At 41.1% G+C, this 20,828-nt stretch overlaps 1 protein-coding gene across 1 annotated transcript in view; it reads right to left on the bottom strand.

Moving 5' to 3' along the window:
• Positions 1-4,311: 4,311 nt before the first annotated feature.
• Positions 4,312-20,828, bottom strand: part of ISL2 (ISL LIM homeobox 2) — a 22,441-nt gene continuing 5,924 nt past the window's right edge. The window contains exons 3-6 of the mRNA XM_069956328.1: positions 19,500-19,690; positions 12,396-12,676; positions 8,070-8,237; positions 4,312-5,318 (exon numbers count right to left, since the gene is read on the bottom strand). Of these exons, the coding sequence (XP_069812429.1) occupies positions 5,202-5,318; positions 8,070-8,237; positions 12,396-12,676; positions 19,500-19,690 (757 nt within the window). The 3' untranslated portion in view covers positions 4,312-5,201. The remainder of the gene's footprint in view (positions 5,319-8,069; positions 8,238-12,395; positions 12,677-19,499; positions 19,691-20,828) is intronic.

The raw sequence follows: 20,828 nt of genomic DNA, 5'->3' as shown, positions 1-20,828 counted from the left end.
GGGTTCACACTATGTTTATTTGAGGCAGTATTTGGTCCTCATGTCAGGTCCTCATAGCAACCAAAACCAGGAGTGGATTGAAAACACAGAAAGGATCTGTTCACACAATGTTGAAATTGAGTGGATGGCCGCCATATAACAGTAAATAACGGCCATTATTTCAATACCACAGCCGTTGTTTTAAAATAACAGCAAATATTTGCCATTAAATGATGGCCATTCACTCAATTACAACATTATGTGAACAGAGCCTTTCTGTGTTTTCAATCCACTCCTGGTTTTGGTTGCTATACAGCCTCACAAATACAGCCTCAAATATACATAGTGTGAACCCAGCCATATGATGTATATAATATAAACGTGACATCTTGTAAATGGTATTACTTATGCTTCCAAAACACAGATGTAAAAACAGAATACAGCCTCTGTATAGTGCCATGGAAGATACTTCAATCACACAGCAATTAGTTTGACATTATTTGAATGCTTAGAATTCATTTATTTCCAGTTGGACTACTGAGCAACAGAAAGATATACATTAACATGTATTGGTTTATAATGTTAGCAGGATGTATGGTTATTCTGCAATGTTTATACTCCCAGACGTTAAGGACACACATTGGGGGAGATTTATCAAGATGGTGTAAAGTAGAATTGTCTCAGTTGCCCCTAGCAACCAATCATATTCCACTTTTCGTTCCTCACAGATACTTTGAAAAATGAAAGGTGGAATCTGATTGGTTGCTAGGGGCAACTAAGACAATTCTACTTTACACCAGTTAGATAAATTTCCCCCATAGTGTCAAACTGCTAATTAGCTGCAAATCACCAAATGGCAGCACAGTATTAAGTTGGCTAAGTTATGCCCACTACATGTGTCTCTACAGTCAGAGCTCTTTTTGTTTTTGACATAAGTCTCCTTAGCTGTATTTTAGTAATATTACATTCTAGGATAGCTGGGTGACATCCAATATGGCTACTATTTACAGCAGGGGTGGGGAACCTTTTCCATGTCGAGGGCCGGTCGGGCATTAACAAAATCATTCGAGGGCCGCATACCGTGCGCGGCAGTTAGTAGCGTGGGTTTGCAGCACCCAGGGCAAGGCAAGGTATTGTTCGCCTAGTGCCCCTGCTATTGTAGTTAACCCCCAGCCATGTCCCTGGTAGCCTAGTTAACGCCCCCAGCCATGTCCCTGGTAGCCTAGTTAACCCCCATCAGGCATGTCCCTGGTAGCCTAGTTAACCCCCATCAGGCATGTCCCTGGTAGCCTAGTTAACCCCCATCAGTCATGTCCCTGGTGGACTAGTTAACCCCCATCAGTCATGTCCCTGGTAGCCTAGTTAACCCGCATCAGTCTTGTCCCTGGTGGACTAGTTAACCCCCATCAGGCATGTCCCTGGTAGCCTAGTTAACCCCCATCAGGCATGTCCCTGGTAGCCTAGTTACCCCCCATCAGGCATGTCCCTGGTAGCCTAGTTAACCCCCATCAGTCTTGTCCCTGGTAGCCTAGTTACCCCCCATCAGGCATGTCCCTGGTAGCCTAGTTAACCCCCATCAGGCATGTCCCTGGTGGCCTAGTTAACCCCCATCAGGCCTGTCCCTGGTGGCCTAGTTAACCCCCATCAGGCCTGTCCCTGGTAGCCTAGTTAACCCCCATCAGGCCTGTCCCTGGTAGCCTAGTTAACCCCCCATCAGGCCTGTCCCTGGTAGCCTAGTTAACCCCCATTAGTCATGTCCCTGGTGGCCTAGTTAACCCCCAACAGTCATGTCCCTGGTGGCCTAGTTAACCCCCATCAGGCCTGTCCCTGGTGGCCTAGTTAACCCCACCAGTCATGTCCCTGGTAGCCTAGTTAACCCCCATCAGGCATGTCCCTGGTGGACCAGTTAACCCCCATCAGGCATGTCCCTGGTAGCCTAGTTAATCCCTCAGTCATGTCCCTGGTAGCCTAGTTAACCCCCCATCAGGCATGTCCCTGGTAGCCTAGTTAACCCCCCATCAGGCCTGTCCCTGGTGGCCTAGTTAACCCCCATTAGTCATGTCCCTGGTGGCCTAGTTAACCCCCAACAGTCATGTCCCTGGTGGCCTAGTTAACCCCCAACAGTCATGTCCCTGGTGGCCTAGTTAACCCCCATCAGGCCTGTCCCTGGTGGCCTAGTTAACCCATCAGGCCTGTCCCTGGTAGCCTAGTTAACCCCCATCAGGCATGTCCCTGGTGGACCAGTTAACCCCCAACAGTCATGTCCCGGGTAGCCTAGTTAACCCCCATCAGGCATGTCCCTGGTGGACCAGTTAACCCCCAACAGTCATGTCCCGGGTAGCCTAGTTAACCCCCATCAGGCATGTCCCTGGTGGCCTAGTTATCCCCCCCATCAGGCATGTCCCTGGTGGACTAGTTAACCCCCAACAGTCATGTCCCTGGTAGCCTAGTTAACCCCCAACACTCATGTCCCTGGTAGCCTAGTTAACCCCCAACAGTCATGTCCCTGGTGGACCAGTTAACCCCCAACAGTCTTGTCCCTGGTGGCCTAGTTATCCCCCCCCCCCCAACAGTCATGTCCCTGGTGGACCAGTTAACCCCCAACAGTCTTGTCCCTAGTAGCCTAGTTATCCCCCCCCCCCATCACTCATGTCCCTGGTGGACTAGTTATCCCCCCCCCCCATCAGTCATGTCCCTGGTAGCCTAGTTATCCCCCCCCATCAGTCATGTCCCTGGTAGCCTAGTTATCCCCCCCCCATCAGTCATGTCCCTGGTAGCCTAGTTGTCCCCCCCCCCCCATCAGTCATGTCCCTGGTAGCCTAGTTGTCCCCCCCCCCCATCAGTCATGTCCCTGGTAGCCTAGTTGTCCCCGTCCCCCCCCCCCATCAGTCATGTCCCTGGTAGCCTATTTAACCCCCAAATAAAAAAAAATAAACATCCCACTCACCTTACCTCCGCCCAGGTCCTCTTCTCTCCCAGGTCCTCTGTGCCGGTCTTCTCCTGCAGGCGGCGCGCGATGAAATGACGTCATCGCGCGCGGCCCGCAGGAGACTGAAGACACGCGCCGCTTTGGAGGAGGAAGGAGCCGACACAGACAGCACGGCAGCTGTCACAGAGGATGCTGTGTGCGCCGGCTCCTTCCTTCCTCCAGAGCAGCGCGTGTCACAGGGGAGCCGCGGGCCGCGGGCCGCATCGGGAGGTCTCAGGGGCCGGATGCGGCCCGCGGGCCGGAGGTTCCCCACCCCTGATTTACAGCATCCAATGTTAGGTTTATGCTGTCTTAAAGCGACTCTGTACCCCCCCAAACCACTTGTACCTTCGGATAGCTGCTTTTAATCCAAGATCTGTCCTGGGGTCCGTTCGGCAGGTGATGCAGTTATTGTCCTAAAAAACAACTTTTAAACTTGTAGCCTCGTGTCCAACAGCCGTGGCCTAGATTGTGTATGCATTAGGCTGGCACAACCTCTCTGTCCCTCCTCCTCACCCTCCTCATCATTAGGAATGCTTCAGGCAGATTGTCTCCTATTCCTCACCTGTGTCAGCACAGCACATGGGCTGAATCATTAAGGACCTGTGCAACGTTCAGCATGGAGAAAATGTTCCAGTGGCATTCCTAATGATGAAGAGGGTGGGGAGGAGGGACGGAGGGGTGGTGCAAAGTTAGGGCACAGATACTATAAGCCCCGGTCATTGGGCACTGGGCTGCAAGTTTAAAAGTTGTTTTTTAGGACAATAACTGCATCACCTGCCGAACGGACCCCAGGACAGATCATGGATTAAAAGCAGCTATCTGAAGGTACAAATGGTTTGGGGGGGTCAGATTGTGGTTACAAACTCGCTATAAATTTGGGCCAGTATCTGGCTAAATATATTTGATAAAATGTAATCCTTAATATTCTTAATTCAAGTTGGATGTAAACCAAGCCTGAGTGTAAACACCCATAATACCTGTTATAGAATTAAAAATAAAACTGTACATAATGCCTTTTTACCCCAATGTACTAACTGCTACCCATATTGATTTTACATCCGTATTTGTTATGGATGTAAAATTAGGTGCCAGGGATTCCTTTTTTCTATGTGCAAAAAAGGGGGGGGGGAGCACTATAACTTTTGTTGTACCCCAAAGAACATCAGTAAAATTGCTAATGAATATGCAAACAAGAAAAGAAAAGCTGTGGGAACATAGCCTAAGCATATAAATATTAACATAAAAATCACTCTAGGCATCTCCCCTTGCAGTCATTCTTAAGGACCTAGCTATAAGAAGGTGTAAAACATTGGAGGACCACCTCCACATCTGACATATCACTAAGACATATCAGAGGGTGTCATCTCTAGGGGTCTATGAGCCAAGACCCTAACAAACGTCACATTTACTAATACTGACAAGTGGCAGAACAGTTTTTGTAAATGAGTTGCACACAGTGCCACCCTCTCATTTTCCCACACATACAGTACATGAAGTTTTTATGTTGGGTAAAAGTAACAAGGAGCTTGATAAATTTGTCCTACAGGTCTTCTAGTAGGATGAATGCAACTATAATGCCCATGCATTTCTCTGAGTCAAAGTGCAGTCAGAAGACGTATAAAGAAAATCTTCAGGAGTCAGAATCCCATTCATTCCAAGACTGCCCCACAGTTGTATGATTGTGCCATTTACTTTGTTCATTCAAGTAACTTACGTCTGGATAATATAAAGCCACTTCCTCCACTATTCTTAGTCAGGTCAGATAGAAGGCATCAGAGCTTCAGAATATTTTTTATTAACATTTCTTAACTGCGTTTTTGACAATAAATATTAATAACTTACTTTTGTTCGATAATAAAGTCCTCGATCCACAAGATAAATTACCAAGTTCACCAAATGTCTCAACATTTGATATGTATAAATATTTCTAAGTCCCATGAGTTTAGGAAAGAAGACAGAGTCTCAGCCAGTTGAACACTGTAAGGCAGGTGATACCTTCCCTGGTTGGAGATCACATTAAAGTCATCCTCCTCTGAGATGAATTGTGGGTGAGACCAGTTCAAAAAAGAACCATAAATTCCTGTCTCCTTCCCAAATCGTAGTAAAAAGTTGGAAATGTGCAGGTTCCTGACTGATGCACAGCCCTGAAGATAAGGAGAGGTTCCTGCAGTATGAGTGCTTGGGGTTTGTTCTCAGGAGTGTCAAGGGGTCTCATGCAGGGTCCATGCTGCTCAGTCCCAGTGTGCAGATCTCACGTTTCCACAGGGCTGGGGACCATGCTGTTGGGGGTGTCAGGAAGCTGAGAGGACAAGGAGGTAACATCACTCCCAGAAGAGTTTCCCAGAGATCCAGATTCGGAGAATGATACCTAGAACATAATGAGACATCCACAATAAGTTATTGGGCTCTAGAGCAGACATATATAATATCACATAATATTATTTTTACTCACACAAATTCACCTCAGCACTACTGATGCTGATATGTACATTGGCTTATTCCACTACTAGTACGACCCACAGATTATGTGGTGCTCAATCATCCGTAACAAGCTACTCCAGTGATATACAGTCTTCGAACAGATATATGAAGGATGAAGCACTCACCAGTCCGTAAATATTCCTTGATTTTATTTCATGTCATATTCCAACAGGTGATTAGGACGCGGTCAGAACATGCCTGCCTCAGGGCCGAGAGGAAGCGTGAACGTCATCACGCGAAACAGGCTGTCGCCCGTTCACCATGTTCTGACCGCGTCCTAATCACCTGTTGGAATATGACATGAAATAAAATCAAGGAATATTTACGGACTGGTGAGTGCCTCATCCTTCATATATCTGTTCGAAGACTGTATGTCACATAATATTATGCTTTGTACCTTATGTAAAATGTCACATTGAGAGCAGCCACAGAAAAAAACAAGGGGTGGTGGTAGTTTGTACAGCAGTTTCTGGCTTGTTTTAGAGATTTGCTGCAAGTATCAGCCTGGTACCTTCCTGGGATTTGCAGTCACTCTCAAAGTGTTTAAAAATATACACTACTGTGCAAAAGTTTTAGGCCGGTGTGAAAAAAATGCTGCCAAATAAGAATGCTTTTCATCAGATTTGCCTCCAGATTTTTTTTCTGCAGCAGAACTATGACCCCAAATATACAAGCCAATGTCATAAGGGCATGTCCACACTACAGAATTCTTGCAGATAACTTGCTGCGGATTCTGCCACTTGTCCCCGCGTGCTCCCGCTTCACTCTCCACCCGTCCCATAGACTCCATTCTATGGTCAGGCAGATTCCGCCGTCCGCCCAAAGTATGAACAGGTTTATTCTTTGGGTCGAAGGTGGAATCCACCTGACCATAGAATGAAGTCTATGGGACCGGGAGAACTTCAAGCGGGAGCATGTCGATTCGAGCGGCGGAATCCATGGCAAGTTATCAGCGAGAATTCTGTAGTGTGGACATACCCTTAAGAAGTATATTCAGAATAAAGAGGAAGAATGAGTCCTGGAAGTGATGATATGGCCTCCAAAATGCCCTGGTCTCAATATCATTAAGTCTTACATGAACCCCACAGATCTGCGGTTAGTTCTCTGAGATGTTTGGAACACCCTCCCTGCCGAGTTCTCTCAAAAAAAGTGTGTAACTTTACCTAGAAGAATTAATGCTGGCACAGAGTGGTCACACCTAATATTGAATTGATTTATATTTCACCTTCTGTTCATTCACTTTGCATTTTGTTAATTGATAAAGATGGACAATTAACACTTCTATTGTTCTTACAGCATTTTTCCACACCTGGCTTTGCACATTACAAGGTGTTACAAGGTGTTTGCATTCATGTGCTGACACTATGGAACATACATTAGCTTTGTTAGTTTTTATTAGGTAATAAAGAAAATGAATAGTAACAGTAGCAATTCATTTAGAATAAGTAAAATGGCAAATTTCCAATTTATCACCAGTTTATCAATTACTTCAAATGTTGCAAAAGTGACCAGCATTAAAACGCTTGCTGATTCTTTCTCTAAAGAAAATAAAAGCCAATATTGCACCATTTTCATATTATTTGTTACCTGTAACTGCTGCGTTACTCTGCACAGGAGCTCTACTAGATAAAATCAAGTGTGGCTACTGTTTTTCCAGACTCAGCGTGACTTATATTCAACATGCCTCTTGCCCACTTATGATTTTTTTTTCCTTTTGTCTAGAACTGTACGTAGACTGCAATCACTTTCCATATTACAGTGTGTTTTCAGGCTTTTACAAAATTGTCTAGGGGGCAGTAATAGTAGGATAAAAAACAAAACAAAACTATACTTACTCCTCCTGTTCCTGGTCCAATGCCACTGCCACCCCAGAGTTTCTGGCAGAAGTCCCAGCACACTCAGCATGAGACGATGGAGCCCATCAGTGGCCTCAGTGGTCACTTGTACTTGCTCATATACATAACTGCTAAGGCCAGTGATTAGCTATAGCATCCCCAGCTAAGTAGTGTGTTGTTAAGGCACCTTCATCAGGTAGTGGCACTAAACTGTGAGTGGAGGGGTACGTATAGTGTCACACAAAGAAATGATACTATTGGAGTAAATGGACTGCAGTGACCATGCACATGGCTAACAACCTCAATAATTTTATCATTATAAAGTGGTTTATGCAGAAATTATGACTAAACATAATACATATGCCTATGTAAATGAAGATAACTACATCAAACAGAACAGTTGATATGGCCATGATGCATATAAGTTGTCCACACAGACACCATATCTACTGATTGACAGGTAAAGCAAAGGCTCCTAAGCAACACCAAAAATTGTCATTTGTGTTACAAAATAAGTGCTGGGGTCCTAATGTATGGCGTTCATGTCAAACTGCACTTTTCCCTTTTACACATGAAGAATATGATAATTTTATTACTATGTTTCCATTAACGCTATGATTTTCATCCAGACTCAACATTTTGGTAGGTTGGCTAGTATTTTCCTAAACTAGTACTAATGTACGGTGGTGTGCAGGGAAATGATATGTGTGACACTAAACTCACATGTTATCCACATATGCCCGACTACTTTCTATCACTGTGTAAGGAAACAGCTTTCCTTTTACTATACATGCTTTACTCACCAGCTGTTGAAATGCAGGTTGCTCCAAGTCACTCTGCAGTGCAAAATCACTCAGTGCTTTCCATGGAGGTTGATAGGTCTGTACTTCAACTGCAGCGCCCTGTACAGCACTGTCATGGCGGATGGGACTTCCTGCTACAAGTGGTGTGCCTGTTAGCCCTTGAAGGCTCTGTAGAAAAGATCATTGAAAAAAAAAAATCACAAAAAGCACAAGAATATTACCGTAGTATGAAGATCATGAAAGAATCTTCAATCCACATGAAAGATGTGAAACAATATTCGATAGTATACACACCGCTGATGCATCGCACCACATGTATTATCTCTGTGAACCATCAGAAACAGTGCTGTTTTTACCGTTTCTATGCTGCCTACAACTTATGGTACATGTTGAGATATAGCTTTGTGCAGGTATATTTTTATTTAACAGAAAAATGGCAAATGCCAGAAGTTGGTTTTTTTTTTGCTTTTTTTGTACAAGTAGCATTTACCTGTATGTGTAGGAGTTCTACTCTATTTCTTTTCACTAACAATAATGCAAACAGCATGTGTGCATGTGTGTCTTTCTATACAAACAGTTCATAAAATATTTCCTAAAACTAAATACTTTAAGGTTAGAATCGTGCAAGCCATGAGTAGATTAACATGGATTCTAAAGGAAGAGGAAATATACAGGAAAAATGTAAATGTAAAATAGAAATGAAAACACCATATTGGAAAAATGCCAGAAAAACTGCATAAAAAAGGCATAAAGGTTAAAAAAATAAAAAATTCATCAAAAACTGTATGCGTGCATGGCTAGGTTCACACTGCATTTTTTTTTCCATTTTATGAGTGTTTCATACACTTTAGGAGGAAAAAACATAAAGGTTGACTACATTTTTATATATAGCAAAAATAAACATAACGTAACGAAAACAGTGTAAGGCTATGTTCACACATTTTTTCAGCTCCGCTTAAAATGACGTACGTTATTTTGAGTCTAAAATAACGGTCGTTATTTAGTTGTCTGGCCTCCCCTTAGTGCAATGACTAGTGTTTGTACATTATTCTAATTTGGGGTTACTAATTGAACTTTGGGTGTGGCTAAATTGAAAAGTCCATTGAATTTAATAGTAAAGACAGAGAAAGAACGTTGACAAAAGGAAAACAGTATGTGAACTACTAATAAAAAACGTCCGCTGTTTGCAAAAGACGTCCAAATATAATCATCATTTTGCCGTCCGTGGCAAAAACATCCGTTATTCAATACACTGTGTGCATTGGATGTCCGTCTTTTCATTGACTTCAATGCATTGCCACTGTCGTCAGTTAATTTAAGGCAAAAACGGGCGTTATTTTAAATAAAAATTTTAAATATAAATACATTTGAAAAGCCCATTAAATGTAATAGTTAATAAAACGGTGAAAGGACAGTGAAAAAGAAAAACTGTGTGTGAACATATAAAAAATAATGCTCCTTGTTTGCAAAAGACGTCCAAAAATAATTGTCCTGATCATTATTTTGACGTCCGCACAGACAACATCCTTCATTTAGTACACTGTGCACATTGGGCGTCCGTCATTCCATTGACATCAATGTATTGCACTGAAATCTATTAAATCGCAGCAAAAACTGCATCTTTTCTGTTTTTTGAATGTCGTGTGAGTGTTTAACTAAATCTTAGTATTCTCGATTAGAATCCTGCACAGTTCTTTTCTGTCAGTGTTAGGCTAGGTTCACACAATGTCTTTTTTGGCCATTCGACGGCTGTCTTTTTAGACGTCCGTCATTTTGAGGCCAAATAATGTCCGCTATTTTGAAATCACAGATGCCAATGGCAAATAACGGACGTTATTTGACATAAAAATGATGGACACCCAAAAAGACGGCCGTCAAACAGCCAAAAAAAGACATTTTGTGAACCTAGTCTTTGGCTATAACAACGCAATGGGGCTGATTTACTAATGTGTTTCCGTCAACAAATTGATGTTTTTTTACCATTTTTTTTTTCTGTTTCACCACATTTACTAACGTTGTGCGCCACAAAAAATCTCTAAAAACTGACACACCATTTTGTGGTTTAAAAAAAAAATAAAAAATGGGCGTGTTGTGGGTTTGTCCTTTTAAAACCTGCCATAGCTGACATATTTATAATTAATTTTTAACAGGTTTTCCGTTCTAAAAATCAGCCACTTCTAGGGTGGCGGGAAGGTTAGGTTTTAGTTTTAGATTTACTAACGACATTTGGATACATTAATAAATCTGTCGGTTTGGAAACTAAAACCCTGAGGAGTAGGGTTCTTGAAAACAGGGCAAGCTTTGTAAAACTGCAAATGTTTCTTAACCTTATTTAGAGCCATAAACAGCTGATTGAATAAACCAAAAGCAAAAAACAGTGATTCTTTCAGCTGTTGTCTGCTTTTGGCCCATTTAAGTTCAAGTTATGTGAATGTATCCTTAGGGTGTGTTCTCACAATCAGGTTTTTTAAATGCAAAAGCCATAACCAGGAATGGACCACAAATGGAGGACATGTATTTTTTTAAATAAATAAATAAAAAGTTGGGGGATTTATTATTTCTTTAGGGAAGTTCACACTGAGGAATAGGTAAGGAATTAGGTGAGGAATTGAAGAGGAATCCGCTCTTATTTCAGCTTGAAATTCCTCCCGTACAATATGTACAGAGCAACGTCTCTGTTCAATGGGATTTCCGTTCTGATGTTCACACTGCCTTCTGAGCAGAATTTTCTGCTGCAGATCCGTTTTCTGCCTGAAGAATTGACATGTCAATTCTTTGGGCGGATTTTGCTAAAGGAATCCTATAGAAGTCAATGAGGCTTAAATTCTGCATGAAATTCTGCTTGAATTCCACTTGCATTCCACTCAAATTCCACTCCTATCCTGCCAGAGATAAATTAGGTGAGGAATTTAAAGCAGAAAACTTTCCTCTTAATTTCCTTGCTGAATACTCCTCTGTTCCTCAGTGTGAACATACCCTCAAACCTGTTTCCAGGTAAACAAGTAAGACAGATCATCTGATGATCAGATTTATGCCACACTAGTCACTTTAGAAAAAGTGTGTTGAACACAGCATAGAAGGGGCATGGCTATCTGGCACGCCAGGTTTGCTTTGGCGTGATTAAAGGGAAACTGGCAGCAGGAAATTGCATATAAAAGCACAGCCAGCTATCAGTAGTGTATTGCATATGTAGTCTGTAAAAACCTTTATTTCATATGTCTGTTTCATTATTTTAGTAATAAAAAAAAACTAAAAACTCGCTTATTATTCAGGGACAGTGTCAGAGTTGTGTCAGCAACTCTGCAGGTGTCCGCCCTACTCTGCCGCCCCGTTAGCTGAAATCCCCCGCAGTCCCATCTATTCTTGTGCGCTGTACACACTTCATCTTCTGTGGTGGCCTTCAAGACTGCTGTAGTGCTGTGTGTCGGTGTCTGCGTACACATGGTAGATCTGGAAGGCCACCACAGAAGATGAAGAGCGCACACACCATGAATGGACAGGACAGCACCTGCAGGGGATTTCAGCCACCCTGAGGAAGACAAGAATGGACAGGAGGTAACCTGAATGGAAAGAACTGTCTGTCTATCATTCAGTGAGGAGATGAGGGGGGGCTAGTGAGGGAGCGGGGGAAGCATCAGCAGTATCACACACATGTTTGCATTTCCTTTCCTTGAAGACACCACTCTGTGACACTGTTCCTGGATAATAAAAATGTTTTGGTTTTTTTTAGATGTCAAATGGGGAAAAAAAAGTTTGTGTGACGGTGGTGCTTGGATGCAATACTGATGATGTACTAATGGCATTTCTTTTGTAATCCATCAGTATTTTGGATCCATATTATGGATGTATATCAATAAAGGTATGTGGAACAAGCCTTAGACTGTAGAGATGCTCTTTATTGACAAAGGGAATGGTTATGCCCATACGTCAATTTATTGATTCATGTAAAGGAGGAATTACAGAGGAAAAGTACAAAGAAGTATGATGAAAAAGGTCATAAGATCATAAGAAAAAGTAGCAACAACATGTACAATTTATTCTAAGGATGCAGTTCCCAACCACACCCTTGGTGCCATAGTGGGAGACGGACTCCTTAATGTAGTTACAGTCAATACTTACAAACCAGAAGACTGCTTTCTATTTGATTCAGATGTGAGGAACTAGAAAGCTAGAAGTCTTCTTGTGATTTATACTATGTTGGCTTTTGTTAAGTAGTTATAAGTATCCAGAATACAATAAGCTTAAATGTGATTGGTACTCTATGGATTACATGACCCTTGTCATGCTAGCACTGTTATTACCAATAAATGTAAGTACTCTACTTACAGTTTTGTCATTGAGTTGCTGTTGTTGTTGAAGTTGTTTCATGAGAATGGATTTCTTCTTGTCTTTACAACGCTTATTCTGAAACCAGACCCGGATCACCCTAGGGCTGAGACCAGTCATTTCAACAAGCTGCTCCTTCATCAAGGCATCTGGTCGGGGGTTGGCTGCGTAGCATGTCCGTAGAGTGTGTAGCTGCTTCTCATTTAGAACTGTCCGTACTCTTGTGGTCTTCTCTGTTTGCTTGTGGATATGAGACCTAAGTGATGATGATCTGCCAGTATCTACCACAAAGATACAAAAATACAGTGAATTTATATACTGATATAGCGTCAAAATATAATATGATTAAAAATAAATGTAAAAAAAATAATAGACACAAGTGTGCACAGGGAAAAGGCTGAGCTTCCCAATTTCCAGAAGAAACTCTCAATGATTCACTAGTTATTCTGTCTCCTATGGAAAAGGGCTACATTTGATCACAAGAAAACTCTTTAGGATTATGTTCCCACAATGTAAAAATTAGGGAAGATAATGGCTGTTGTTTTGCAACAACGGCCGTTATTTGCCTTTATTTTTTACATTGAGGGAACATAGCCCTAAAGAGTTTTCTGAGACTTTAATATTGATGTCCTATCCTTAGGACAGACCATCAATATTACATTGGTGGTAGGCTGGCTCCTCGCACCCCTGCCAATAGCTAATTAAAGGGGCCATTCCAAGAAGTTTCTGTCACTGCCCTTCTCCATTTGCTTGCTGCAGAAACAACCCTTTGCAAAAAAAAATTTTATGATTTTTAGTGGCAGAAATTTCTGCAACAAAATCTAACGTGTAAATCCACCCTGAGGCTATGGTTGTGTTCACACTACGTATTTTGAACCTTATTTTCACATACAGTACAAAACGTTGGTTTTATATCTCCAGAACTTGGCGCTTTATTCCTATTGAATCCACTGGAAAACTTCTGTGAGTTCCTATGTGGTTGAATTTTACAGCTATAATTATAACAGTCGTAAAATTAAGTGCAATTGAATTTTTTGGGCCATTTCTGTTTAAAAGAACAGCCATTTTGTGGCACTTTTTTGGGTCCTATTCTGGCCCAAATAAACAGCTGGTTTGTAAACTGCATATAGGCTTCTATTAAAAAGGAATTGCAGAAAAAAAAATCTTTTAAAAAAACGTTCCATAAAAAAATGTTAAGTCAATGATCAAAGGAAAGAAGATACTATAATGGATAGGTATTCAATTAGAAAGATTTGCACAGTTTCTGCATCTTCAATCCACTCCTGGTTTTGGTTAAGAAAAATACCATGTGTGAACATAGCCTTATAGTGTTCCTCAGTTTAAGTTCCACTCCTGATTTTGATACAAATATTGATCAAAATGAGCTCTAAAATATTGTGTGTGAACCCAGCCTTATTTCACCACAGGGCAGTCAGTTTATAATTTATGAATATAAAGAATAAGATGGGTATAATATTTGCTATAAAGGGCTATTCACAGGTAAGCTGTGTAGTGGGAGGAATCACAGATTCAAACACTTTCTCTGCTCCTGGCATCATACTGATACATGATGCGGGGGTGATTCATTCCACACACAGCTTACCTATCCGTAGGTTCTGATTTTCATGGAACGTGTGAAACTCATCAGAGACTTCAGCGTGTAATACACACATGTGGGAGAACATAATAATTTGATTTTCTGAAGGAATTATGGGAATTTCCTCATTTGTTGTATTACTCCTTTAGCTAGATTTACAATGTGTGTTTTTCCTTAGATAATATGGCACAAAAGCGGCCACATATTTTGGCATGGTCTTAGATACAGATTGGCCTCATGAACAGGGCTAATCCATGTCCTGGCTTCCTGACACATTTTCCATGTGTAGTATGCATGAATACATTACAGTACATGACATTTATTCACACATACTTCAAAACGGGGTAGACAAAAAATATGTTTGTCTTTACCAAGAGAAACTGGTGATGGAGCTTTCAGCAGCGTGGCCCTTATCTATATGAACAAGAGGCCCAGGAGATATATAATGGTACACTCAAGGCAAAAACGGATGCACTTTGTTAATGCATGGCCTAAGGAGGGGGATTTAAAGACCACCACAGACAGAAAACCTGTATTATGTTTCACTCTCTCAGACCCTGCATTACTTGTAGCATACTATATCATTTGTCCCTGGGGTAGTCATCCCTTTGCCCTTTTCCTGTATTCCTCTAATTTGCCTACATTTCTAATCCTTCAGCCCATAAACTAACAAATACTATAGGGTTCAGAAGGCTTATTATACACATGTGAATCCATTCTTGTGCCGTGGAATAACTTTGCACTATGTAAATAAGCTTATTTGTTAAAATAAATAAATATATCGATAAATGCACAGGACCAGCCGCTGCCTCCTTCCGTATATATGGTTGAGTAGTACTGGCAAGAGATTATCCAGTAAATGTTTGTTGGAAATGTTTATTACAGTAAAAATCACAGAACTGAATATTAATGATGTAGCTATGTAACTATAGTTTCTTCTCTACGGTTGAGCTGAACTAGGAAATCCTTATAAAGAACATACTGGACACACTTAAAGAAGAAGTCCGTCAAAAAAATTTATATACTTTATATAAGTATTGTATTGCCCCCCAAAAGTTATACAAATCACCAATATACACTTATTACAGGAAATGCTTATAAACTGCTTTTTTCCCTGCACTTACTACGGCATCAAGGCTTTACTTCCTGGATAACATGGTGATGTCACGACCCGACTCCCAGAGCTGTGTGGGCTGTGGCTGCTGGAGAGGATGATGGCAGGGGGACACTGAGGGACACAGGGCACTGGAGGGACACTGAGTATCCCTCTGCCATCATCCTCTCCAGCAGCCACAGCCCGCACAGCTCTGGGAGTCGGGTCGTGACATCACCATGTTATCCAGGAAGTAAAGCGTTGATGCAGTAGTAAGTGCAGGGAAAAAAGCACTTTATAAGGATTTCCCGTAATAAATTGGTGATTTGAATAACTTTTGGGGGCCAATACAATACTGTAATAAAAAATTTTCGCCGGACTTCTCCTTTAAGGACTATGATCTGGTAAGTACCCACATAGGTTAGACTACCCTTTTGGCCTTCAATTGGTTTAGTGAACACTGAAATATAAAAATCAGCGCAATGAAAGAGTAAAAGTAGGTGTTGTGTATAGTAACTAAGAAAAGAACTGTATTTATTTCATTTACTTAGACAATGGAGAATACTGTAGTGAAATATTATGTGTATCATGATGTCTGCATTCGTTTCCATAACTCTAATGTGTAGATAGTGGCTAGCTGGGTGTATAATGTACATAAATACAGACCAAATCAATGAAGAGGAACACAATCTATCATCTGTTCTGTATGAGACCTTTCTAGGTGTAGCAGATAAGCAGGTACTTATTATGTGGTATCGGATTAAGCCCCTCCTTCATATTATCTTTGTTATTATGGAAAGGAATCCTATGAGAACACAACAGTAAAACAGTGCCACACTTGTCAATGCCTAGTATCTGGCATTACAGCTTGGGGCTGCGTTCACACTACGTATATATTTCAGTCAGTATTGCAACCAAAACCAGGAGTGGATTAAAAACACAGAAAGGCTCTGTTCACACAATGTTGAAATTGAGTGGATGGCCGCCATATAACAGTAAATAACGGCCATTATTTCAATATAACAGCCGTTGTTCTAAAATAACAGCAAATATTTGCCATTAAATGGCGGCCATCCACTCAATTTCAACATTATGTGAACAGATCCTTTCTGTGTTTTTAATCCACTCCTGGTTTTGGTTGCAATACTGACTGAAATATACATATACTGACTGAAATATACGTAGTGTGAACGCAGCCTCGGGCTATGTTCACACTATGTTTTTTTATTTTACAAGAACGGTCGTTGTTGCTGATTATAACAATGGCCGTTCTTGTCAGAAAAAATGAACATAATTGAAATAAATTGAAACGACCGTTGTTCATACAGTGGGTTGAACAACAGCCATTGTTCAACATGACCGCACAAATAATTGACCTGTCAATTATTTGCACCCATTGTTTCAAAACAAATAATTGACAGTTCACATACTGTATGCCTGTCATTTCGGCCTCACATACTGTGTGCCAGTCATTTTGGCCGTAGTGTGCCTGGAAATGAATGGTTAATTGATTTCCAGGCACACTCATATGGTGGCTGGAGCGGTTTTTAATTACTAATAAGTAATGAATACTATTAAACACATAAACGTTAATAATTAATTTAGGGCTTATCCAGGAGGAGAAAACTCATAGCTTCTTTCTTCCAAAAACAGCATTGACATGTCAATTCGCACGCGCACACTCCCATTGTAGCTATCGGAAGGCAGGATTTAGCACCGAGTCTGTGCGGAGGAGTTCCACCCGGAATCTCAGCGCTGATTCCGAGAGCTGCAATGCACACAAAATTGAGGTGCTGTTACTGGAAGAAAGCTTTAGGGGAGATTTATCAAACTGGTGTAAAGTAGAATTGGCTCAGTTGCCCCTAGCAACCAGATTCCACCTTTTATTTTCCAAGGAATCTGTGAGGGATAAAAAGTGGAATCTGATTGGTTGCTAGGGGCAACTGAGCCAAATCTACTTTACACCACTTTGATAAATCTCCCCCTATGTGTTTTTAATCTCGGATAACCCCTTTAAAGTGAATCTGTCAGATGCAAGTTATGTTTCTAACGGTAACACTGTTACATAGCTGGCTGATATAGAAAAGTTACCATGTGTCTGTTACTATATGCAAAAAGAGCCCACGGAGCCTCATTTAAGAAACACAGGATTAGCAAGGTATCCCGCTGGGAAGGGCCCAGCCGAGGGGTGGCTCCTGTAACCGCCATATTAAAGGTCCGCTTTCAGTATCCTATTCAATTCAATATCCAACTTAAGTCAAATGATATGACCAGGGAAATACCAAGGCTGGCATCCATCCACAGACAGCTGTTTCAGGGTTTTGCCCCTCATCAGTGTTGAGCAGGATTCTGACTAGGCGGGAGTGATGCCTAGTAGACCACCATGGTAAAACAATCACTGATCTCAGGGAGACCAGCTAAGGCTGGCTTCCTACTACCTTAAATCCAGGAAAAACATCAATAAAAAAAATAAAAAAGTTTATGATCTGTTCTGGTTTTGTCTAAAAAACTACACTGCTGTGCATATGGATTTTTCTTTTTTCCCACCTTTTGTGGTACAGCAGTTATGTCATGTAACGGCAGAGGAAAAAAGTTAAGCAAGCAAAAACGCCTAAACCACAAACAAGATCATTCACAAACGCTAGAAAAAAATGCAGATGCTTAAAAACTGCCATGCGCCGCATTGGCATCTTTTCTGGCATTTCTTTTGCCCTGAAAAACACAAAAAAAAGTCTGTGTGAGGGCAAAAATTCTAAACATGACAAAAACGCCAGGAAAAAAAAAAAAAAACACCAGAACAATTTCATGGAAGTCTATGGTAGAAAAAAAGCCACAGTTCGCCTAAAAAAGCCACACCCTCAGAATGCTGCGTATTGGAAAAACTGCCACAGAGCCTAAATAATGCAGAGAGGAGAAAACAATGCCACACAAAAAAAAAAACCGCTGTGTGTAAGGCAGATCATAAACTTACATTGCCTTCCAGCTAACATCTGGCCGCTGGAGTTTTTTTGCTAGAAAAAAAAAAGAGTCATGATGTTTTTATTGGAGTTTTTCCCAAAATTTTGAGGCAGTGTGAAGCCAGCCAAAAGCAGACACTGTAGGCTGCTGGTAAAAGCGCTTAACACTATACAGTTATTTTACTTTACATGTAGTAAAAAGTAAGTGCAAAAGTTCCCAGATACTTTATAAAATGATCACACTATAGGCTGTTAGTAAAAGGCTAGTCCCATAACATATTTTTCCATATTTGTATTTCCAAGGGGGTCAATGCACCTACGTTTTCACCACTTTAAATTGGTAGTTCAGCAAAAAAAAAAAAAAAAAAAAAGAACTTTTAAATCAACTGGTACGAGAAAGTGCAAGAGAATTGTGATTTACTTCTAATAAAAAAATAGAAGCAAGTCACAGTCTTCCAGTACTTATCAGCTGCTATATGTCCTGCAGGAAGTGGTGTATTATTTCCAGTCTGACACAGTGCTCTCTGCTGCCACCTCTGTCCTTGTCAGGAACTGTCCATAGCAGTAATAAATCCCCATAGAAAACCTCTCCTGCTCTCCAGACTGGAAAAAAATACTACTTCCTGTTGAACATGCAGCAGCTGATAAGTACTGAAAGACTTGAGATTTTCTTTAAAAAAAAAGTAAAATCTCTGGCACTTTCTGGCAACAACTGATTTGAAAGAAAACATTTTTTTTTTTTTTTTTTTGCTGAACTACCCCTTTAAGCAGCAGCTTACAGTGACTTCTGTAGCTGATCTCCCTGAGATCAGTGAATACCTTCCTACCATAGAAAAATAGTTTTTTTTTCTCCTGTGGAAAGTGTCAGGGAGGCTATCTTAAGCTGCTGAAATGCTGCAAGCTGGAATGGCTCCATGCTCCCCCTCCTATCCCTGTTCCAGTTTGATTGACAGTCAGCTTCATCTGAAACACAAGCAGGGCCAGGTATGGGGGGGGGGGGGGGAGAAGAACTGGAAAAGAGAAGTATTTTTCTGTGTTCTGGAAGCACAGCTGGATATATGAAAGGTAAGGTGTCTTCTTGACCTAGCAGCTAACAGTGTCAGCAGTTTGTAACATGAATAACAGCTGACATGTTCACTTTAAATCACCAAAACACAGAAGAACAGTAGTGTGTTTAATGAGATCTGGGAATTAGTATTTCCACTAGAATAAGATGATGTACTGAGCAGATGCTGGATACATTAGTACAGGTGGTGGAGGACAAGTAAGCTGTACTGGTGTTTAGGTGAGTAACAATTTCTTATCACTGCATCTTGACAAAACCAGCTTCAGGTTCATCTATTAATTTTCTCTGCATGGCCCCCTGCAGGAGAAACGTGGTATTACAGGGCAGTTATACCATAGAGAGGAGAAGCGATCAGCTGTATGTCTTGTACCTGTCTTAGTGAGTATCCTACCTGGAATGTTATGGTCGGCCCCACACAAGAGCTCCTGATCTCTGAGACTGATTTCTTCTCCTGGAAGCAGTCGCCGACTACAGACTGAACATCGGAAGCAATCGGTGTGATAGACCCGTTCTCCAACCCTCATCACCAGCTCGGAGCGGGGCAGTGTGCCCTGGCATCGGGGGCACCGGGTGCTAAACAATCTGGCCAGGAAGAACAATAGAATACATCAGGTGTCTGCTGCATATGTGTATATAGGTGAGAAGACAGGCGGAGTATCAGGTGGGGGTGGGAAGGAGGGTGTCTATACTACTCCCCAAATACAACATTATTTCAATGAGAAAAACTACATAAAAATACATTTTAGCTTTGTTCAACACAAGAAATTGTTGGTAAATATTTATCCATGTGATTATAAGCCGATCTGATAAAATGTCAAATATTTATATTAATAATCAGAAAATGTAGTAACCAGAAGAATCAGGTTAGATGAATTATCTTCTATGGCCACCATAGAACTTCCATGTAAATCGCCCCCATCAGCATTAGATACTGACTGAGCTCCCTTTATGTATACACGCAGATCTCTCACATGTAGTGACATCTATAGTGTAATTATTGTATACATCTGTAGCCCCAAACCACACTGAGCGTTTCTGGAGTACGGTTTATTTTGTATTCTAATAGAATATTAGAAAATAATAGAAATAGAAATAATAGAATTGTTTATACATTAATTTTAACAGGTATATGTGTGTGTGTGTGTGTGTGTGTGTGTGTGTGTGTGTGTGTGTGTTATATATATAATCAGTTGTGAAATCATTCTCCTCGGTTGTTCAGTCTCTCTGTATGTTCACTTTCGTTTCTGTCACAAACAAAATAATAATCCCACTTTCCCTCTTAAAAGGGAAAAAAAAACCTCAATTGTCGCAGCATGCTGCATTTGTGCAGCAGATGAAGAGTGTAAGGGAATGAATGCTGGCTCATAATAACAATATTTTGTCATCATTTGCCTACTGAAAAATCTATGGGATCGATTTGCTGATCACTTCCTCTGAAAAACACATATCGTATATATAAAGCCTGCATGATAATATATTACATATATTACAGGCAACCATACATCCACGGTTCCCAGATAGAGAATAGCCATAATACAGTAGTCTGGGTTTAAGTGAAATACTTTAATATTTAGAGACATAGGAATTGAATCCAAAGGATTCTGACCATGCCTGCTTTCCTATGACTAATCTCTGTATAATGATATGTAGCTGCAATGTGTTTTATCTGCAGCTTCCTCTTCTCCTATATGGATCCAGCTCCATCCATCTCCATTCAAAT

This window comes from Dendropsophus ebraccatus, chromosome 1 (assembly GCF_027789765.1).
Source record: "Dendropsophus ebraccatus isolate aDenEbr1 chromosome 1, aDenEbr1.pat, whole genome shotgun sequence".
Lineage (NCBI taxonomy): Eukaryota > Metazoa > Chordata > Amphibia > Anura > Hylidae > Dendropsophus > Dendropsophus ebraccatus.
This window is presented reverse-complemented; position numbering and strand designations above follow the sequence as displayed.